Below are 24,358 nucleotides of genomic sequence, written 5' to 3' on the forward strand. Positions count from 1 at the left end.
CAAGGCATCCTTAAGTAGCAGTATAAGATGCACCGGGTGGTGGCATTTTTTGACGCTGTGGGCAACTGCCATAGTATAAAGCAAGAAAGTCTGTATAGGGTGGGAGGGGAGGTGCATGGGTCGAACAAATTCTGGACGTTCACTAAGAAGCCCACTGCTCATATTTCATGTGAAACCAAAAGTCAATCTAGCAATTGTAATAACACTGTAGTGTGTTAGTATTTGTAGCACACTATGCTATTAACATATTAGACTTGACATTATGTCTGTAGCAGATGTTTGATTTTAAGCCAAACCATGATGCTTTCAACCACGTGTAAAGGAGGTAAACCTAAACTATGTTTTTTCCTTATGTTCTAAATTCATCTTGAAGAGAGACTGTATGCATTAGACAAGCAGAAACTGTACTTTTCCTGTAAAAATGGAAGTTTACCTTGAAAAGACACAATGAATGTAACAAGCAAAAATTGAAACAGTGTCCCTGAGCGTCCAAAACTGATGCTGAGTTTCAAAGTTTGATGTCTTGGGCCAGTAAGCAGGCATTGGTATTTGAGAAGTTGGGAGTGTGTTGTCATAGGCGTTGGGGTGGAAACTCTCCTTTCCTAGCATGGCAAAGGCATTACCTGGCTAACTGACTCTCTGACTGGCTGGCACTCATTGCCTTCTAAGGTTGGATTGGAGGAGTGAGAGTGAGTGAGTGTAAGACTGTCAGAGGCAGAGGAGGGCAGAGTAGGGTGGGTCATGCCTTCACCAGCCTAGAAAAAATTTGTCTGCACTGGGGAGTAGTACTGTGTCAGAGGAAGCTGTGTTATGGCTAATAAAGTGCCTCAAGTAATGTCACCTGTAAATGTGCTGATTCGAGCTGGAGACTACATTGTTTGAAAATGAAAGAAATGTGGGATTGTGGAGTGACATTAGTCACTACTAGCAAAACACACTCCAATCTCATATACACTGGCCCATTACCTGAATGGCAATGCTATCAGCAGGTAGGGTTTGATTGCGGGGGGTAAACCCACATGGTGGATGCCCCATGTGGTTTCTGGCTGATACTGATTGGACCCCATGGCAGCAGGCCAAGCCACCAGGTGCTTTTCATATCTCCCCACAGGTCTGGCCTGTATTTCCATATTCCAGGTGAGATGCCTCTTTTCTATTTAAAGGCTTTTGAATTGCCCTTAGTTTGCCCTTAGGGGACCCAACCAGTAGGCCTTTACCTAAATGCCAACTCATGCAGGATGCTCACCATCAGAGATAAGCTGAAGAGATCAGATATCTGACAGCTGCTCTGTCATACTGAAACAAAGCCAGTTGAGGTAGGTGCCTCCCTGAGAGGGTGTTCCAGGCAAGTCCAATTGCGGGGAGACCCTGGGGCAGACTACTAAAGGGGTTCTATAAAAGTTTGTCACCAGGCTGCCATGTTAAAAAAACAAAGCACCGCCCACTGGCTGGAGCAAACTTTCTCATTTCACAGCAGAACCCTACACCAAAATATGTTTCTGTAAACATCTGAGGTGAGATACAAGCAATTTCAGCAAAAAGTTATTTTCATTAAAGTTACCAACTGCAGCTTTAAGACTTATGAACAATGCTGTCTGAGCACTGGTTGTGAGAAAACCAAATGAGCCGAGGGGAAAACAGTCTGAGGTGACATTCAGACTGAAGGAGGGCTCCAATTCAATATGAGCAGTCCTTTCTACAAGTTATTCCATCGGACGCAAAATACACACTCTACAGATGCAATCATGACATGACCATACTAACCTTGCACACACACATGCCCACACCATTTCAGTAAACAGAAAATATTAATATTACTGCACTGCAACTAGCATGTGTTATTGGTGAAACAGTCACAGTTTCTCTAAAAGCATTCCAGGTACTGTCAGAACCTGAGGCAGTAATGTGTTATGTTCTATCCAGCTAACAGGAGGTAGCATACGCTGCAAGGTCAATAGTGGAATAGTGAGGTAAATAGGCAGGAAGTAATAGTAAGCCAATCAGAGGTGCTTGCTAAAGGATTCAGCAGATTTGGTGATGGGCAGGGCTGGTAGCCATACATTAAGAAGAGGGGGAGGGGGTGGGCAGGTATTTTTTACCCAATCACTGATGACATGGAAGGGGGCTTCTGAGACTGATGTGTTCCTGATTGGAGAGCCCTGAGTGAGAGAGAGGGGATTCTGTGCAAACTCAAACATGACATATCAGACAGCAAAAACAAGTACAGTTGAACAGAGAGATCATTGAAGAAAGCAAACATTTTCAGAGAGAAAAAAAAGAAAATAACATTTGAATGCACCAACAATGCCAATGGAGACAGAACAGCCTGCGGGGTAAAGGGGAGCAGGGCGCGTGTGAGCTCTGTGGTTTGACTTTTGGAAAGCTGATATCAACAGCCCAGTGGCATTTTTAGACTCAAGTCAGCAGCAGTTAGTGGCTGTGTTTAAAAAAATTATGTGCTCTTTACCCATTCATTTTTACAAAAAAACCCAAAAACCTAGTTTGACAGTGTGCAAAGAATAGTTTTAATTGCAAGTTTTCTTATATCAAACATTTCAAGGAGCACTCCAACATTTTGGAAAATATGCTTTTTTTTGCCACCAAACCTGAAGTCAGATGAGATAAATGATCCAGATTTTGGAAATTGTTTTAGAGTAACATAAAACAGCAGAATGCTGGTAGAAACAGCTTCACTCAAAGGTGAAGAAAAAAACTTTCCAACAACATCAAAGCTGTCATTGTAACAATTTATATCCTGTTAGTAAGCAAGCTAGTCACACACATCCAAGAGTCACTAGAGTTTGGGACAATTCTCAAACCTGGTGACCCCACAAGTACAGAACCTTTAAAAGCCCTGACACACCAAGCCAGTCGATGTTGGGCTGTCGCTGAGCATCTGGTGCCCTAGTCAGTGTGGTGTGTCCACACTGTTGCCCCTTGTCGGCTCGGCTGTTTTTTTTTTTGTCTGATTCAGCATGTTTAATCGAGGATGTTGAAGGATTATATCACTCTGATTGGCAGTTCAGCTCAGTGCACAAAAGCAGAAATGGAGGTGAGGAAAGTAAACAAAGAGCAGTCCAGCAAACCGTCCTTATTTTTTTTAGCCATGAAGCTCATCAGCAGAAATGTTAAATATCCTCTGTTCTTTCAACACTGGATTGTGTTGTTAATGTACTAAATGGCTAACAAGCGTTAGAATGGTCTTCCTGTTTCTCTTTTTGGATGACAAACACAGGTTACCGCAGTCTGCTTTTGTGGAGTTATTTCCTCTCATGCAGGCGTACAATGGACATGTTTATTGGCTGCTGTTTTTGCAGTGTGATCATGTGCAACTTTTTGACCAAGACGTGGTAAAGTGAGGCGAAGTTGCAGGGGGCCTTCGGCGCAGCTAGTTCTCTGAAGTCGGTTTGGTGTGTCTGGGCCTTTAGATGTTGTGTGCAGCCGTAAAGCTCAGTGGTTGCTGCTAAACCACAATATCTTATTCCAATTTGCAATGGTCAAGTCCAATCGCCAGAAGAAAATATTGGCATTGTAAATTTCTGCAAACCTTGGATACGTTAATTTTGAACATTTCATACACATTATATCAGCATTTGTAAAGTGGCGTAGTTCTGATTACATGTTTATGAGCTTAGTTACTCATCCAGAGATGGAGGGGATGGTGAATGGTGTGACTCCCAGAGGAGATGACTGCCAAGCTGCAGACCACTGCAGATCACTGTTTGAGACCAACAAACAACAAAACTAGTTGTTCTTAAGCAGCAGCGGCTGCATTTCAAGGCATTATTGTGCCACCAAAATCAAGTGTTTTTTAGTGAGACTTTGGCAGTCAAGTAGGTATTTTAAGCCAAAACATGATTGTTTATGTACCAAAACCAAGTGGTTTTGCGCCTTAACATTACCACACATTAAAAAACATAACATGGTTTAAACATAGGTAATGGAAAGTTTCAAGATATTCACTACACAATAACATGCACATGTTATGTATATATAGTTTGCAAAAACTTACAACGCCAACATTTATTTTGCTGATTGGGTTGAATAGTGTGGAAATTTAACATTAAATATACAGAATGCACTGGCTCTTTACCTGTTGTCTGACTGGCAAAGGACCAGAACACTATACCTCTCCCTGTGGGTGCTGAGCCCACATGCTGGTGGCCCCACATTGTTAAGTTGTGAGCTCACCCTCAAGTGAAACACAAAATGGCAGCTTTATAGAATGTCAACATTTGACGCTTGTTAACTGATGCTTGTAGCACCCACTGAATACTTCATATAGACTGAAGAACTACTCACTGAGATAAAACATAAATTCATACATTAGATATTCATATTCAGTGTGATAAAGTCAGCGCACGTCAACACTGGGAAATAGGACAACAATGTATCACGTGCAACAGTGCGCAATAATGCACATCACATCACCGTATGTGCCCTCTGATGTACATCATATGTCTCCAGTGTGTTGTGTGTACAGGAGCACGAAATAGTAGTATTGCTACTTTCCTTCCTACCTACTGTCACAGTATCTCATATTAACAAACAACAACTCTGATGTTGGTGGAAGGTGTATTTTTTATTAGCCACTTACTAACTATATTTTTGATAGTGTTAGGTTCGCAGTTTCTCTTGCGTTCAGTATTTGTGCTTATCTTGGCTAAAAACACATTCTGGACCAGTGCTGCCAACTCTGCTCCAATGAAAGGAGCTAGCACTAGCTCACTTTAAGTCACCAGAAAATGTCATGCGCTCATTTTAATTTTGTTGAATCACAGTGCATTGCACAGATGCAATACAAAAATCCTCAACCAGGGGTGTAAATATAGATAGTGCAGGCAGTGTGGTTGTAGTGGGGCCCATGAGTTGGGGGGCCCAGGGAGAGAGTGGGCCCTCCAACAATGCGTTGGGTCGATAATGGGCCCTTATGAATGATCCCCACTTTGATGATATGCCAGTGTTCACAGAACAACTCTCATTGAATTAAAATCAGTGCCATTTGCTATTGAAAAAGGCAAACCCATCTCCATCCCGTTTATTTCTTTCTTTTTTGTAAAACAGTCAATAACATCTAACAAAATTAAATGCTTATTCTATAACTATAAATCCCCTATTTGATAAATCAAATATTCTATAACTATAAATCAACTATTAAAATTGTTAAATTCATAATTTCCTATTTTCTTTGATATTTTTTTGTTACAGTCAGATATGCCATGATTATTGCTGGGTAAGACTCAAGGACTGCGATAACTCTGAGCAGCACACATTACGCTTGAATATGTTTCTCGCTTTTCTTCTGATGGTCTGAATAATTCACTTAATTGGTGCTAGTCACTTTTTCCCTAAGTGGGTCTGAAAAGTTGGGAAATCTACCGAGAAAGTTGCCAACTTGTCAACACCGTTAGGACCTAAATTTGTAAGAGACTCTTTAAACTTAAACTCTATATATAATACAGATCTTATCATCTGATTCTAAGTCAGACTCTAAGCAATCTCGTTTTTTTCCCCCCAAATGTTGGAGTATTCCTTTTTTATAAAAGCCTGATAATAGCTGCATACTTTAAAGCAGCAAACTAGTCAGTGGCTCTGTTAGTAATGATGCTTGTCAAAACATTGTACTACCAAAGTAAGTGCAGAGTCCTCTTGCGAAGTCAGAAGCGTTTTTTTCTTCTTCTTTTTTTTTTAAACAATGTCACTGCATTCCTCAGTCTCTGCCGTTACTTTAAGTACAATCTTATTCCAACTAACAAAATCCAACGGCCAGAGCTACGAAAATCAACCCCAAGTTGCAATGAACTGTATTTTGCCTTAAGTATCTCCTTTGTAGTTGGATCTTGCTGTTTTAAAGCCCTGCTTCCCTCTACTAGAAATAACCAAACAGGAGAAAAAAAAAGACATGGATGGATTTACAGAAACTTGACATCAATAGCAACACCTGCAAACAAAGAGCAGCTGGAGGAAAATGCGACACATTTGAAACTTAAAAGAAAGCAATGAGATGAATCATCATCTTGCTCAGTCTGTGCAGGACCAATAACCAGACAGCCTTCCCCGCATCTTTCTTGGTCTGTCTAACATTCTTCTATCCTCCAGACGCATTGATCATATATGAGAAAACACATTTTCTTTGGGTCTCTTATATCATTTTTGATTAGTTGAGTCACAATCTTTTTTGTGGTCCTCCTCATCCTCCTAGAGTTAAAAATTAAGCGTCATCTTCAACCAATTTGCCAAAGTCTAAAATGATAGCTGAGGATAAATTCAGAGCCAATAACTGCACTATGTCCCTCCCCCAAGCTGAGCTACCAGGCTGGTTATAGGTCACTGTGTAAAATGGATGTGTGGTATAAGGCATACCCCGCCCTCTCCTTTAGTTTCATATCAGTAATGCCGTCTTTGGACACCAGTTTGTTAAATACGAGAATCCCAATAACCATGTTAACCTGCCAAAGAGAAGAGGCACAGGATTAAAGCAGAACACAGACAGTTTTATCACTTCAGAACATGCACATCTACTCTGATGATGATGAGGGATGGTGATCATGACCATGGCAGCATGCGCACAAATCTCATCTACTACACACACACTAACTGCACTTACTGTAGGCTCTGCACTGTACATGCTAGACCCTTAAATGTTAGTGACAAAAACTATCAGGCATCCAATGAAGCATGAGAGTTAAGAGATGATTTAAAGGATGGATTGCTAACATTTTAATACATTTTTTAATGTCTAGTGTGCTGGGAAAAAAAATCATGCATAAAATATAAGCTATGTGAAATCAAAGATGGGGGTGGGGGGTGTCCTTGACTGGAGGGATTCCTCAATTTTTTTCTGGTTTAAGGGTTCACAGCCTATAAAAATATCTTGTACAAACCACTCTGATGCTGTTCAGAGCGGGGCGGGCCTCCAGTATGGCTGCCAGTTGGAGCAGTAGCTCTTTATTAGAGAAGCAGCTTGTGTAAAAAGGGACACCCAAAACAAGCTGTTCCCTTGTAGGTGGGAAAGAAGCACTGGGAATTTAATCAGTGAAACTGAAGCTAATGGATTTGATTAGTAAAACAAGGACACAGTGTCACTGCCAGGGTTTATGTCTGAGAGTGACCCCAGACGTACTTTGAACACCAGGAAAGTTGAGCTGATGATTTATAGATACATTTGTTTTAACAAGTTTCTTTATGGTTACTTAAGACTTTGCTTGTTCTATTTCAACAGCAGCTATACAGGAGGAGAAGTTGACCCCAGTGTGCATAAATTCAGTCATGTAACTGTCCATTATATGCTATACTGGTTTAACTTGGGAGAGCACTGGAGAAGCATGCACTACAGTAATGTCTGAGGTATCCTAAGATATGTTTTAACAAACATTTGCTAACCAACAGGAAGATAGTATTTTTATGGTTATGGTATGCAGACTAAATAGTAGTTATGTGTGTTGCTATACCAAAATATACAGGGGGGTTAAATTATTTATTATTAGCTAATTACAATCCAATCTTCACCCTCGACACTGCAAAATAAACTGTTATCTATATGGTACTTTTTGGGCACTTAAACACAGAGCTAAAGTTAGCATGTTTTGATAATGATTTTAGTTAAGCAGATGGCCAAAAACACAACCTGACACATCAGAAATGCTTAATAACAAAGCATAAATAAAACCAATGTGTAAAGAAAAAAGGAGGTAAATAACCAAAAGAAGAAGCAGGAGTGGAAAAGGGGGAGAAATGAGGAAAGGAGGGGGTTGGAAAGAAATGAAAGAGGTAAGAAAGGAAATGAGTAGATAAATGAGGAAAACGCAGACAGGAAGGGGGAGTAATAAAGGACAGGTGGAGGCGGGAAAGAAAAAAAAAAAGAAATAGGTAAGGAAAGGATAAGGTAAATAACGTACAAGAAGGCCAAGGGAAGAAAATGAGGAAGTTAAGATGGAAAGGAGGAATCAGAAAGTAAAGGAGGAAGTTGACAAAGACAGGAGTGGGCAGGAAAGTTAAGGAAGAAGTGAATAAGGAAAGACAGAGACAGGTAAGAAGAGAAGGACGTAGGGAAGGAAAATGTGAGGTAAAAAAGATAAAGAAAGACCTGGGAGAGGAGATACGGAAGTTAACAATGGAAGGGTAGAGTCAGGAAAGTAAAGGAGGATGTTCACAAGGAAAGGAGAAAGTTATCAAGGAAAAGAAGGAGGCAGGGAATTAAAAGAGGACATTCACAAGGAAAGGAGAAAGTTGACAAGGAAAGGAAAAGACAGGGAAATAAAGGACAAGGTAGGTTGACAGGGGATGATGGAGGCAGGGAAGAAAGGGCGGAAGTAGGAAGGGAAATGTGAGCTACATAAGGTAAAGAAAGACTGAACGAACTAAAGGAGGACATTGTCAAGGAAAGGAGGAAATTGACAAGGAAAGGACGAGGCACGGAAGTAAAGGATGAAGTAAATAAGGAAAGACAGAGGCAGGAAAGAAAAGAAGAATGTAGAGTAGGAAAATATGAGGAAAATAAGGTAAAAGGGCCAGTAAAGGTAAAAAGGAAGTAAACAAGAAGAGAAAAAGGCAGGGAAGTACGTAGGACATCAGCAAGGAAAGAAGGAAGTTGACAAGGAAAGGAGGAGGCAGAAAAGTAAAGAACAAAGTGGAGGAGGCAAAGAAGAGAGGGAGGAAGCAGGAAAGGAAATTATGTGGTAAATAAGGTAAAGGAAGCCCTAGGGAAGGAAATTTAGTTCAAAAGAAAAGAGGGAGGCAAGGAACTAAGGGAGGATGTTGACAAAGAAAGGGGGAGGCAGGAAACTAAAGGAGGATGTTGACAAGGAAAGGAGTTGGCAGGAAAGAAAAGAAGGACATAGGGAAGGAAAATATAAGGTAAACATGGTAAAGGAGGACATGGGGTGGGAAATGAGGAAATTAAGGAGGAAAGGAGGAGGCACGGAACTAAAGGAGTATGTTGACAAGGAAAGGACGAGGCAGGGAAGTAAAGGACAAAGCTAAAAAGAAAACGAGGAGGCAGGAAAGAAAAGAAGGAAGTGGGACAGGAAAATATGAGGTAAATAAAGGGAAGACCTAGGGACAAGGAACTAGGTTTCCTCAAGGAAAGGAGGAGGCAGGGTGGTAAAGGAAGAGAATGAGAAAAATAAGGAAAGGCAAGGGAGAAAAGAAAGGTGTAGGGAGAAAAATCAAGGTAAATAAGGTAAATACGTATATATATAACATGATATTATTTTATACAAACAATGATATATATAAATAGGGGTTAAAATGAACCCCATTATATGACTGGGCCATATGTTTGTAAGGCTTTTATTGACCTGCTGACAATGTCTTTATTTTTTACCATTTTAATTTTGTGTTTAATCTGATATTTTGGTTTAATTGTCAACTAAAAAATCCCTCTCACTATTTTTTATGATTATTATCATTATTACAATTATGCATAGATACAAGCAGATACAAAATGCTTTTATAAAAGTGACTGAAACTGAGGTTTTATAAGGAAACCCACAAAGACAAACTGTAGAGGAAAAAGGAAATACCAAGACAACAGCTGCAGCAGGTCCAACAAATGCATAGAGAAGACCTCCCTCCAGAGACAGCCAGCAGCTACAAGAAAGGAGCAGGAAAATACAGATGTAGAGAGACATGAATCGACGAAATGGAGATGATGGAGGAATGAGGCAGGGGAGTGGGAGGAAATACAAAGGGTTGTAAATAGCAGGAACAGAATGAGGTGAAAGGTGGCAACAGTGAGGATGGTTAAAGATATATGAGACAGAGAAGGAGAGAGGTTAATTATGCAGCAAACATAACCCCCCAACCATGTGTAATAACCCTGCATAAATAGTTAAGGAGGTGGAGGTTTCTACAATATTGGAGCTATAGAGAGTGTGCTTACTAGCTTGGTGTTCCATATCCCTTTGCCTTGGTGAATCCCACTGAGATCGCCACCACTAGTGCAGGGAGACCTGGGAGGAAAATAAAAATGCACATTAACACAGGGGAAATGAGACAGAGCAGACATGACTGACACAAGACAGAAGGCCCACCCCAGCCGAGACACAGGAAACGCTTGCGGATGATGCGATTTCTGAGGCGGCCCGTCACTGCCATGTACGACTGCCACGCCTCTGTCAGAACCCAGCAGAACGAGGACAGGAAGAAAAAATGAAGAAATGCAGCTATCAGGGTGCACAAGACCTGAAAGACCAGGAAAAGACAGCGAAAACAAATGAGCACCAAGTACTGAATCAGGCAAACTGCATCACTGTGATCATATGACATTAAGTACATGCTGAACCAATATGCTGGCTTTGGGATTGGTGCTTACCTTATTTCGTGTCTGTGTCTGTCCAATGAGAATCAGGGCGTTGGAGGAGATGATGGAGAGGCAGAAGTTAATGAGGATGACTGAGCGCTCAGACCGAATGTACCTACAGGAAAGTGACAGAAGAGAGACAGAACAAAAGAAAACAAAGATTATGGTTTTCATCAAACCCTTACCATGGCTGAATCTAACCTAACAGACTTAGAGCCGACATCATACAGTGTTCAGTTTTAAGCCTTTCTTCAAATGCTGATGGCAAACCATGCATTTTGTGTTTGACATGCTATTTCAGGTATTCCCCTTTGCAGCCAAGCGTTGACTTGACTTGAGACTTGTTGCCAAGCTATGTTAGTGTCAGGTAACATTTCCATGGGACATAGTTCATACCCTGATTTGTTTGTTAACTTGAATCCCCATTTGTTGCTACCAGGGTAGCAAGTAATTCTTCCTGGGGTCCACAATAATCAAGAAGGGTCCAACAGCGGACCTCAGGTCTGGGGCCAAAAGGTCTATGATAGTAGTAGTCCCCATTCATGACTGCATCACTTCCCGTCAGGTACCCAGACACTTGGTGCTTTACAATATTGTAAGACGAAGATTCGATCCATCAGTCAGAGGCCCCTCAGTCAACTGAGATTCTTAAATTTGAGCAGTCGTGTTGTTGTTATTGTTTTTTTTTTGTCAGTCATGCAGTGTATCTCTGGGGACATTTCGGTTCCCAGATGTAGCTGCAGAGTAAGTGCTCCTCCCTTTCACACTGCTCTCCCGAACAGGCAGCTGTCAACCAAGACCCTGGGTGAGTCTGTGAGAGACGGAGGCAGCTGGCCAGAGGAAGAGAGGCTTTGCCCGATCAGGCTCCAAAGTAATGTTATCTTCTGCCTTCTGATTAGAAGCTGTGAATTTACAGCTCACAGCAACTTAGTATGATACAGTCTCTGGCTTTTATTTGTTATCTAGTGTCAACAAAACATATTGCACATTTTTGATTTGTTGTTAGTGTAATTAGCATACATTAGCTCTGAAGGCTAACTTGGCTTGTTTACTATATTACATGAACCTAGCTGAACGTCCCGCCAAATTCTGTTCCAACTCTCGAACTCATGGAAAAGAAAGAATAGTAAAATATTTGTATTAAACAGCCAAATCTGATTTGACTGACATAACAAAGTCCAGTACAGCTAAAGCTAGCTAGAAATCTTTCCTGTTGGGCAGCTGTAGCTCAGGAGGTAGGATGGGTCATTCATTGACCAGTGCAGCCAAACCAGAAAGCCCAAGCAGGGTTGACGGTTCGATCCCCGGCTTCTCCTATCCATGTGTCCCAGTGTTCTTGAGCAAGGCATCGACGTGAAGTTGCTCCCAAAGGGCCCCCAAAATTAGGTGGGGGAAAAAGTGGATTTATATTGATATCGGTTATCGGCGAAAAAAGTTGCTACATATTGGCATATCAAATATCGGCAAAAAATCCAGTATTGTGCATCACTAATGAATGAGAGGCAAAATTGGAAAATGCTTTGTCTTTTAACATACAAAAATGCAAAAAAGCTAACATTAATGTTAGCCCTATAAAGCTGTGTGAAACCAATAAACATAAAGCGCCATGTACTGTTATTATCAGTATTTGATTTTGGTGAATTATGTTTCCCTTAACTCTCTAAATGTATATATAAAATACAGATTTTTTTTTTGTTTTTTTACCTCCCTCCTGCTCAGGATGTAGAGTTGCTTCATTCACAAACATAAAAACATCAAATACAACAAGTTAATCTTTGACATATCAGCTGAAGTTGGATACTAGTCTATTTTTCACATCTTGATGTGAAAATGCTAATGTAAGTAACAAATGTCTTTATTAAAGTCCAAAGATACACTTGTGTCTGCCCAGTAAAAGCTTTGTGTGTCTTTGTGTGGCTTTCTTGGATTTTATTTCACTAAGAGCATATTTGTTTACACAGAAGATATTTTTACCCTGCCACTCTGAGCAAAAGGCAGTTAAATCATCTGTAAAAGTAGTAGCATCTTAACTTTTATACTTTATGCCTCACTTCCTTTTTATAGAAAAGGAAGTGAGGCACTTTACATCTGGGGATTCTCTTCCCATTGACTTGGAGATCTGGGGTCACCAGACATGAGGTCCACTTGGAACCTCTTGGGAGAGTCACACTGAATACTTTTTCATTTTGTTTAGTCAGCCAGACATTGGGGCATTTTGTTCTTACCACTCAGTGGCAAGATGTATCTGTCCCGCTGATGTCATTTTCAGTGGACAAAAAAGCTGGAGTAGCAGTTTTCTATGGATAGTTAGGTTAACATTTATTCCAACAATCAATCAATATGGAAATTCAAGAGCTGTTATTTTTTGCAATTCAACTTACAGCAACCTGTACGGCTGCACTGATGTCATCCAAGCTTGTCCCCATTTTGTGGGCAGTTTTCCTCTACTAATTTCATGGATGTAGCTAGCTAGCTAACTAGCTATGAAGGATGATATATGATTTCCACCAAACATCTGTTGCATTGCAGACTGTCCCACAGTTCCATTTGTGTCAAATGATACCCATACATCACACCAATCATGTCATACAGCAAAAAGTAATAGTAAGGGTACTGTAGCCAGGATGTGCCAACATCCAATAACCCCCAGTGACAAGTGTCAAAATGCAGCCAGTGTGCAGGACATATGGAAAACAATGGGTGCAGGTGTTTTGACGCACATCATAATCCACCAATAAGCACTGCATCACACATACTTGCTGAATAAAAAGGAAAAGTGAGTGAGGTTCTGAGGCCTGGCACCAGGCTGCCACATCAGTCTGACCTTTATCAGCATGCTAGTAGACACACTGCATTATCTGCCTTATTTTAAAATTGAAATGGAGAAGGCTTACATTTCAGCACTTTACCCACTGGACAAACAGTCATGTGCGTTCTCATTTCCAGGATGAAGCTTTGTCATGCCCCTCTGCTTATGATACTGATGCCAAAAGCACCCTTTAGCGTCTTTATGAGACACACTGGGTTTTCAGCTAAAGCCAATGTAAACCCATCTGCGTCAATACTTGATGACGAGAGTATAAGATTTTGTATAAAGAGCAAGAAAGTCAGTGAAGGGTGGGAGGGAGTGGAGGTGGATGGGTCAAATAAAACTGGACTTTCACTCAGGAGACCACAGTTGATGACCCATGTGAAACCAAAAGTCACTGTCGTTTTAACCTAACATTATGCAATTTATGCTCGGTAGTTGCTCACTTATGTCATTCAAGTGAAGTATTTAGGTCATGGTACATCAAGTAACAAATGCATTTATATTATTTATTATTTTGACCCAAGTTAAAGAGGTAGTTAAATTTTCAAACTTAGAGCCTCAGCACAGTGACGATATATATCTTATTTTTAATATTTTTAATATCTTAAGTATTAGTGTTAAACACTGTAGCATAATGAAGATTTTATTTTAGTTTTTAATGCACATTTTAAATTCTACTAAATTCTATTTTATTGCTGTATATTTACATAAACATCTTATTTATATGTCATACTCTTATTCTTACTTCTTATAATTCTATATTTTTTACATCAGAGTGACTGTAATGGATCACAATTTCCCCTCAGGAATCAAAAAAGGATTTCCGATTTTGATTCAAAACATGATCTTTGTTCTGAACTTAAAACAACTTGCCTAAAACAAAGCACGACATTTCACGACATTAACCACGTTACAATATGTTTCAGTTGTGCATCACATAAGATTCCCTTTACGTCACTATTAGAAGCCAAGGGGTGTGACAAAGCATCTGTATTTGACAACCTGGTTGAGAACAGGTTGAGTGCCACTTATTTAGGGCATATTTCTGCAACCCATATTGTCTGTACTGTCAGAAGGCTCACATTACGCACCCCTTCATAAAGAGCTTAAAATGGTGTGGCGTTTACGAGTCCATATGCATGACCCATCGCAGTCATCTACAACTTTCATTAAGTATTTTTTTTTAACTTTTCTAGTGCTGCATGTCCTTGAACTGCAGGTTAAAGACCTTAACAGCAGCATACCGTTTATTTGACTTCCGCTGTAAAACACATGAATGCAAAAGTTCAACCTGAAGACAGGAGGAACTCCGGAGAAGAAAATAGTTGCATATGTAAGGACGGTTATGTTATATGTATGTTTTGTATTTGAACTTCTGTTCAAGCCCACGCTAGCCAAGTCATCTCAACTTGTTCCGAATAACACAATCCTCTTTAATGTCTCGGGTTAGCTGATAGATATGTATCAAAGTGCATGCTGTACTGTACATGTCCTTGCACCTGCTGAACTACTGGTCTGATGTTAACGCTTCTACTTGCATTAATCACGGCCCAATGCTAAACAATGCTTTGTCTTACCTCCAGACAGACACATAGATGATGATGAGCAGCAACAATGTCAGTGAAGACACTCCACAGCCCACGATCAGCGTCACGGATGGAAGCTGTGTCTTATCCATATTCTGAAAAATAAGAGAAAGAAAACACAGGATGTGAATAAAAAAGTGTTTGTGGTCATGTCTCCAAGCTTTATGATGCAATAATGACTCATCAGCTTATCACAGCGTTCATATCAACATTGTGATGAATAGAAACACTGTAGTGAAAAGACTCAGAACCATCACTGTCTTGCAGATCTGTGGTGTGTACAGACTTTGACAGGAGCTGTCAGCAGATGAATACAAAACCAGAAACATTCCCAGCTGACTCGATTTGTTGAAAGCTCACCTCCTAACTGGGTCACTCATGGTTCAAATGCAGTGGACTGCATTTCCCTACCCATCACTTCAGTCTCTCTGATGCTTTTCAGTTGTCAACATTCTCAGACACTGCGGCTCAAGCTTAAAACAGAACTGCACAAACGCTGGCTAACTTATTAATCTCACAAGGGGATCTAAACTGTTGCAATTATGTAGCAGTCATCCTGATGTGGGCCAATTTCACAAAAACAAATTAACAAGTAACAAGTGTTCAAATCAGGGCCAAACCCAAATTTCATGCTGCCACTGATTTAAGGTTGATAGACAGTCCAATAACCCATATGAATCTGGTGTTAACATGCAATCTGAATCTAAATATCTCAATTAGATCAAGCACCAGAAAAACCATCTCGCAGTTGTATGCCTTCATGCACGATTCAAGTCGCAGTTACAGTCTATGTCTGTGAAAACATGGATGTTTCATACACATCTTTCCCCCCAGCAGCACAGATGATCTTTACAATCAGCACAGTTTCAAGATGGACACTTCATTAGAGTCACCAATTCTGTATGTGACTCAATGTCTCCTCCTCTGAACATTATGACATCACAGTGAAGTGGTACTTTGACCTTTTGTCATCACTTCATCATTTTATCCTGTTAGACATTTGTCTTAATTTTGAACCTTCAAACTTGAAGAAATGCCCTCAAGGTGTTCTTGAGATATCACGTTCATGAGACTGAGACAGATGGACAACCCAAAAACTAGGGCTGGGTCTAAATAATCGGTTTATCCAATTCAAATCAATCTATATTTAAATGACCCGAAATCGATTCATAAAATCCAAGATCGATCGGATGTGTGAAGCTTTAACCATGTTTGTCTCACTGGTAGTAAACAGGCCCCTGCGCTAAATTATTAATTACCATAGTATTGAGAAGCTCCAACATACCACTTCTTTTATCTGTAACTGTTAGCGTACTGTTTTTATGTTTTGGTGTAATATATTATCATGCTGCAGCAGCCTCTCCTCCTGCTGTCTGTGCGTCCCGGCTGCTGCGCCACNTACTGTGTGAAGATAACTTGAGCTGATGACAACTACACTTGTTACTGTGAGTGTAACAAAACCTCTATGAGGAAAAAGCCAATACTTTATCAATACACCTGATCAGCAACATGTAAACATGTAGAAAAGCGATATTTCAATCTGCTCTGTCTGCAGTCTCTCATCCAGCGCCGCCAATATTATGTTATCAACAAGCACAGAGCGCTTTATAGCCAATAGCAAATTGTTACTAACAAGCTGAAACAACAACAACTGTTGTTGTCTAACGTTTTAGCTCAGTTTGTCTCATATCTTAAAACTTATCAACAGTAATGTGACCTGCAGGCAGTGAGTCTCCTCAGCAGCAGAGAGGACAGGAGGACTGATACTGACTGATGTCTGTGTTCTTTATTCTTTCTAAACTTCACTCAGTATTGTTATGTCAGGATTATCATTTATTTTATTGACTTTTTAGATAGGTTTCCAGTGAGATGTTGAATTTATATTGTGACTTTGCTGTTTTAATATGACTGCTGTTGCTCTACAAACATCATTCAGTTATAAAATATTCAGTTATAGTCCTGTTCTGAATTTCTTTTAAATAATTGCTTGTAAATTTTACAGTATTAATTCTCTAAGCGTCTCTTCCACGTTCTAGCAAAAAGAGGTATTGTAACTGAAATACCCCTGATTGAATTGATAATGAATCAAATCAAATGGAATCAAATTGAATCGGGGCCTTGTGAATCGAAATTAAATCAATTCAGGAAATCAGTGGCGACAGCCAGGCCTATGTCAATATGGGTGGAGGGGTTTCTTGTAGTGTTTTATAGACAGTGGAAGGTAAACCAGAACTTCCAGGAAGACATCATTTAAAATTCCAGTGGCACTTACAGTAACGCTAATAGCCAAACACCCAGCCTTAAAACAGAGCAGTATGTCATGTTCATAGATAAGGAAATAATTGAAAGAAAAACAATACTATAATTTATTTAATATTTTAGTTTTGTGGGACCCTGCCCTCTGCCTGTATTGTTTTATTTTGCTGTGTTCAAGATGTTGCTGGATACAGCACACAGGTGAGGTGGGGCCTTCATGAAATGGTAGCAACTAGGTGCCAGACTGTAAGCAGCAAGCATCCAAGAGAGGAAGATAGGAAAACAGCACCAATTCAGCGAACAAGAGCAAATCTGTGGTTGGCTTTCAATTTTTACTTTCAATCAATTTATTTGTCACATGAAATGATATAAAATACAGTTCCAGTGAGATGTTATTGCTGGCGATACTGTATACAAACAGTAATTGACTACGCCTGCATTGTATACCTTTCACACCATCTTGAAAAATCTTTTTTCAAATTTCAAATGTGTTGCACTACTGACCACAACCAGCATCACTGATAGCTGTGGTTGGGTGTGGTCAGTGTGTCTATGTGTGTATCTGTAACCGCACCCAGCAGAGACGTCATGGTGTTCACTTCTTACATCACTGCAGCAAGGTAAGAAGTAAAAGTTAACAACTTCGCCAACAACATAGTGTGAGCAGTGTTCTCTAAATAATCACCCAGCGAACATGCTGTGAACTTATTGCTCATTATGTACTGCCAGCGTAGACTTTTATCATGTGTAGTTCTGTGGACGACAACACGGGCACTATAGAAAATGGCCATTTGATAATTTAACTTGAAAGACGTCTGATTTGACTAGAGACTCACTGATTGGAGTCGGTGAGTTTAAGTGGGTAGCCCCAGTTGGCCGGCTGTACAGAAGTGTTTATGATGCTAAGTGGAGTTATAAAGGTTAGCAGGATGACTTCACACACACACCCAGACACACACCAGAGGAAGCCCAGCACTGCCTAAGGGAGCTGTGAACTCAGCTAAGAGAATTTCACTGGTATAACTTTCAGTGAGAGGCTTTTCCACCCTGACATGAATAAAATTATGTAGGGAATACTGTGTCTGCACACACACACACACACACACACACACACACACACACACACACACACACAGACACAGACACACACACAGACACAGACACACACAGACACACACACAGACACACACACACACACACACACATAATGTAAATGCAGGTATCTGGTGTCTACGGCTGGAGAGAAGTCAGCAGGCTGGCTCCTTTTTGGGCCTCGGCTGTAAAGCAAGGTGACTTCAAGGTGATTCATGAGTAAAGTGCATTATTTCAAACACACACACACACACACACACACACACACACATCTAGTGATGTGTGCATTCACATAACAAACATGCACATCAGAAAGGACTGACATTCTCTGCTATCAAAAACATTGACGGCTTAACACCATCCCCATGCTACAGCAGACAATGTCTTAGTTACCATGGCTACCTGTAACATGGCAGCAGCAGCTGTGGCAGGGTGCATGGGTGTGTAGGAGCTTTGTGTTTATGCCTGTGCTGCATGTGATATTTTAATTTGCCAATATTGATCTCTAAATATAGGCACTATAATTAAGAACATTTTTTCTCTACGTTTCAACTTACTGTCTTTATCACAAGCTACACATTGAAAAGTTCCAGCGAACTATGTCCCTTCATTACACGTCTCTGAAAACTTCACAGAGAAGAGAAATAAAAACCCTCCTAAAACTAACTAACGAGCAATCAATAAAGCAAGGTTGTGTGCAAAATTATAAAGCACGGGGAAGCAAACTACCGGACACACAGAACATGAAACCAAATGGCTAACTTAGATGAGATTATCTGGCATCACTAACCTTAGAGCCCTTTGATACCAACAACAGTGCTGTATTGGGAGATACAGGCACCTTATTCTGAACGAGCACAGCATGGAGGCAAACAAACACAGGGTTATGTGCCAAAAAAACTGTCCTGGCTCTGCATTATCTAGCAGTAAATTGGCAAGGAATTCCATTCAGCCACATATACTGTACATGTGTGTGTAATATTTTTTAAACACCGGCCAAAAAGCACACAAAGTAGGCACTGGATGCTTGCTCAGATTCCTACTCCTCTTTACTGGAATGATCTAAGTCAAACCTTTACAACACTTGTTAGATCTTTGACTGCTTTAGTTTAATAAAAAAAAAATCTGTCTTAAGAAGGCAGTTCCACACTGGTAAAGCTACAGTTGATAACTTCTAAAAATAAGGGCTGTCAAGTAAATTTAAAAAAGTAACCCAATTACATGCTCTATGATTAATTAATCTAAATTAATCACACTGTGAAAGTACTTAAAAAAATTCAATTCACATTAATCTTGGCAGATGTGTCGTAGTACAGCTGCTGGATTTTGGACTAATTGTCCCCCTGGTCCTCTACCACTGAAACTGGTCTGCAGTCCTTTGTGACCCATTTGACAAGGGAGTTAGCAAGTCGGACACAGGTAGACTTAGTTTGCATTTGAACGCCTGGTCAAGTGTTGCCCGACGAAGCTGGCTGGTAGCATTAGCATCAGAGGCTGTGCTTGGACCTCTGGGTTCGCTGCTGAATGCTTTGCATCAAGGTGATATTTCAGGCTTTCATACTCTGACGGTATGAAAATTCCTTACTGCAGAAATTGCAGAGAACGGTACTCCTGTCAACAGTTCAATATGGGTGTTTTTTTAAATGTAAATGTTCCATTCATGGGGCCGAGCAGTGTCATCTCGTCTGCCTCCATCATGTCACCAAACGCAGCTGTCAGTCATGTCATGTCAGTACACTGCGAGCAAACTGCGGTCAAACTGTCACACTATGCAGCGCTGATCAAATATAAATAAAGAATTCTGTTCCCTATTTCTCTCCTCAAATGTTTTTAGAAACATATTTTCGTGTACTGTTTAGCTATAAAATGAGAATGTTTGCTCCTACCAGTGGGCGGTGATTAGTTTTCACTACACTAAAATATGTTTTTGTGTAACATTTACCATGTTAATCAACGTAGTTGAGCATGTTAGCATGCTACATCTGAGGCTGCTAGGAGGGTCATTAGTTTTGAAAAATAGAGGACAAATCTAAATGTTTACCTGACAATGGTGCTAGAGGAAAGGTAAAGGGAATACTGTCATAATAATTCATCTTCTGAGGACCATGGATGTGCCTACCAAATTTCACAGCATTCCATCCAAGAATTGTTGTGATATTTTAATAAAAACAAAACAAAATGTCAAGCTCATGTCGGTGCTATGGTCTGGGCATCAATAAAGTCAGTAGGGTTTATAATCTGGGCTCCAAGAATATTTGTACCAAATGTGTCAATCCATCCCATGGATGCTGAAATATTTTAGTGACTAAGTGAATATTTTGACCTGTTAGAGGAAAATTCAGAGGGTAAGCAAAGTTATATTTATACATCCCCTAGAAACCCTGAATAACTGTAACACATTTCATGACAATCCACCCAACATCTGTCAAGATATTTGACTCAATACCACAAATATCTACCTCATGGTGCTGCTACAGGAAATGTCAAGATCACCAAAGTCAGCTGTAGTTATCATCTGGGAACCATGAATGTCTGTGCAAAATTTAATGGCAATCCATCAAATAGTTGCCGCTGATGAACAACTGAAGTTGTGGAACAACACATATTGCCACCCCTAAAGCCAAAACAAACACTGAAAGTGGCAGTTTTCTTGAAAAGAAAGCAAGAAATAATTAAGACCAACGATACTCAAGCTAGCTACAGAAGTAACCATCAAACCTAATGTGCCTCTATACAACCTCATAACCAACCATAACGGCTGGTGTGTGGTGTTGCGGGCAGGTGAAAAGAGTTAAGGTGAGGTGAGGGAACGATGACACGATGAAATAAGCTTTGCGGTTGGTGGGAGGGTGGAGGGTGGGTGGACATGAGGGGACCGGGACATGAGGGAGTTTCACCCCCCCACCCACACTCCCCTTCTAGTAGGAGATAATTGGCTGAGTTTATAGCCTGTCTTGTCTCCAGGTTTGATGTGTGTGCCGGGGCCAAGTTAATTAAATCCCTCTGATTAATCTGCACTGCAGTGAGTTCCTTCTCTAAAAGCAAAGGGGGTGGGGGGAGAAAAGATTACGAGTGCAGTGGAATAGAAAGGTGTCTGCTGAGACAGACAAACTTTTACTTCCTCCTCAGCCAATGGCAGAGCTCGGCTGGAAGTCTCACGCAGCGTCCAAACGAGAGCATTACAATCCCAAATAGAGTGACCAGACTGCATTATTCCACATGAGCAGAGACAGGGATGCTCCAGCTAGCACCACAAGGAGGTCCACAGGATGTAATTTCCTCCAGAATTCTATCAGATGAAGCTGCTGCCAATGATAGCAGTAAACATTGCTTAAACAAGTTGCACTGGTATCAATTACACACAATGGATATGTAAATGGACAGGTTGGATGATTAAACCACTGATCCAAATACTAATCAAAGAAAAGTCAGTCATGCCTCAAAGTAAATCAGGGTTGGTCATAAATCTAATCAGTTAATTAAAATAAGAATGATAAATGTTCATAAAGTAGAAAATACACACACCTCTATTTTTATCTGTTACAACAGCTTATTGATAAATTGTAAACTAGCTAATTCACTGTAGTGTCTGATATTAGAGCTGAACTGATCAATTTCTAGTCATTAGTCATTTTCTCAAATATGAACGTTGCTGCTTTCAGCTGTTAAATACAATTGACCTATGGCACCCTCAAACATGATGAGCCAATCACAGTGCGTATAGCCATTCGCATACACTCGGACATTCTCTGCCTGGACGTTCATTGAAATGCATTACAGAAAGTCAGTTTTGTTCAGTTTTATGAGCTTTTTCTGAGATTTGAAGTTTAAAAATGGTTAAACGGTGTGCATGGGGTACATGCAACTCCGACACAAGGTATCCTGAGAGGCTGGGCGACGGGGTGTATTTTTTACACTTTAAACCACATCTCAACCGAGAAAAGTGTCTCCTTTGGATAAAGTTGTGTGGTAACGTTAGACCACAACATCAACTCAACGTGAATAAGATTAACAATGATGTCTACATCTGTTTTAAGGTAAGTCAACATCGTGTTTGAGGCAACATATTGTCACTTTACTGGAAATAAATATAAAGTTATCTTTAACATGTCTAGCTAACGTTAGCTAAAGTTAGCCTAACGTTAGCTAAACTTAGCCATAGGTCAATTGTAAAGTTAATATATTTTAGTTTTGGAGAAAAAATAGCAAGACTTTTGTTACTTTTATTTGCCCCATTATTAATGAAATTGTTTGTTGTAAATACATTAATTTATTCAACAAGCTAACAAAAGACAGGGGGGTATTCAGATTGAGCCATAGTCAGAGATTAGATAAAACATTAAACATTAATATTGCAGGGTTGACTTGTGGTGCTTTCACAAAATTTTTACATTATTATTTCTGATAAAAAAAACAAAACAAAAAACCATCAGTAATGTTAAAATAATGACTACGTGGGTGAAGGCAACAGGAGGAACAGCTAGCACAGTCGGGCAAGTTCACAAAATTACATCACTTTATTGTAATGAAGCTTTTAAAACCAGGAAAAGACAAGCTTTACAATATTACAGTATCCACAAATCCACGAGAATATCTAGTTTCATATCAGTGTATTGATATAATATTGACATATTGCCCAGCCCCAAGATAAACCAACATCTGGAGATGTTTTCACAAAAATTTCACACAACAGTACCCGTAGTAAACTTATCCGATGACTAAAGGGCAAATTATACTTTCTCCAATTGCAGAGCAGGTCGATCTCATCTCTGTTCATTAAAAGGATACTTTGCTGATTATCAGCCAACTTTACAAACCAATGTCGGTAGTATGTGGAAATGAACTATGATAAACTTTTCTCCATCTTGTCAGCACCCAGATCTCCCTGGTGAATATCCACTAGCTCCAAGGCTGTTGCTTGAACTACAGATTGTATTTCTGCACTATGGACACAGAGTTTAGAGGCAAATGGAAAGAGAGACCCACCCCTCTCTCTTTCAAATGCAAACCGAACTCCAGTCCAACAGTCAGACTACGCAGTGCTGATTAAAATCAAACCAAGACTCAGTTACTGTATTACCCGCTCTCACCCAAGGAACATATTGTCTTATTTAACAGAAACATATTTTAAAGCACTATTTGGCTATAATAGCCTACAAAAGTTTCTGAACAGGAAGTGGACACCACAACATTTCATGTATTGTTAAAATGGAGGCTTAAAAACTGAGATCAAAGGGTAAACTCAAGTAGTGCTGATTAAATATGAACCACAATTTGGATCCTGTGTCAAGTTGTTCTCACCTGAAGTGTTTTCAGAAACATTACTTAAGCTTACTGTTTAACTGTAATTCTTGATCGTTTGTTACCAGTCTGCTTGTTTCCTGTGTCAAAATGGACGAGCCTGCATTAGACCGGTGCGCCGCAGTGCATTGTGGTACTTGTAGGCTTTCTACCTCTTGAGAAAAAGCAAACAGTGCTTTTTCTGTGCTTTTTCTGGTCATATTGCACCGATTTCAAAAGTATTTGTGTTTCTACAGTATAGACAGCCCAATTTTATGAAAAGACCATCTTTCAAGCAGTGAACCACCAAGTATGGAGCTGGAGTCAGGACATGTTCTCCTAGCTTAACATAGAGACTGGAGGCTGGAGGAAACAAACTTGTACATTGTTTGTTTTATCAGTAGTTTTAAGGAGAGCTACATGCTGGAACTATTTTTTAACGAACAGTAGCTGGGTGTTGTGACTGTGCACACCTTCCTGTAGTCATGTTGTCAACCCTAGGCTGCCAGGCAAATAGGGTAGACTCGAAGAAGAAACAGCACTGCACCTAAACCTCAATAAAACCACAGTTTTTGCACAGATTAAACAAAGGAAATGTAACCTGCTAATTAGTGAGATTTAGAGGTAGGTGGATTTTGTTACAGCTGGAAAGAGCCAAGCTGCCTGTTTCCCCTAGTTTGGGGACTTTATGCTGAGCTAACGGGCTCCAGCTATATATTCATCATACAGACATACAGTAAGAGTGGAATCAATCTTCTCATTTAACTCCCACCAAGAAAGCGAAAAAGGATATTCCACACAAAAAAATCCTGTCTTTTAACGTCAGCCTCACCTTTCAAGTGAAGCAATATTGTATTTTTACATGTAAATATGAATTTGTACTTCCATTGAATTTTTTACATGTCAACAGAGCTATGGGACAGCTTCAGCTGCCTAAGTCTGACTTCCATGTATATTTGTGGTGCCTCCTCATACTGTAGATGAAACACAGATGTATCCATCCAGAAATCTGAGTATGATGACACTCCA

The 24,358-nt window shown here is 40.1% G+C and overlaps 2 protein-coding genes across 2 annotated transcripts in view; one reads left to right on the forward strand and one right to left on the reverse strand.

Moving 5' to 3' along the window:
- tsnare1 (T-SNARE Domain Containing 1) overlaps positions 1-24,358 on the forward strand; it is a 1,274,638-nt gene that overhangs the window by 617,724 nt on the left and 632,556 nt on the right. The window lies entirely within an intron of this gene.
- The window catches only part of adgrb1a (adhesion G protein-coupled receptor B1a), a 253,455-nt gene that overhangs the window by 28,789 nt on the left and 200,308 nt on the right, over positions 1-24,358 (reverse strand). Inside the window, exons 18-23 of the mRNA XM_050047694.1 lie at positions 14,693-14,796; positions 10,316-10,418; positions 10,035-10,185; positions 9,884-9,953; positions 9,525-9,591; positions 6,364-6,449 (exon numbers count right to left, since the gene is read on the reverse strand). Coding sequence (XP_049903651.1) covers positions 6,364-6,449; positions 9,525-9,591; positions 9,884-9,953; positions 10,035-10,185; positions 10,316-10,418; positions 14,693-14,796 — 581 coding nt within the window. The remainder of the gene's footprint in view (positions 1-6,363; positions 6,450-9,524; positions 9,592-9,883; positions 9,954-10,034; positions 10,186-10,315; positions 10,419-14,692; positions 14,797-24,358) is intronic.

The sequence above is a fragment of the Epinephelus moara genome, chromosome 6 (assembly GCF_006386435.1).
Source record: "Epinephelus moara isolate mb chromosome 6, YSFRI_EMoa_1.0, whole genome shotgun sequence".
NCBI lineage: Eukaryota > Metazoa > Chordata > Actinopteri > Perciformes > Serranidae > Epinephelus > Epinephelus moara.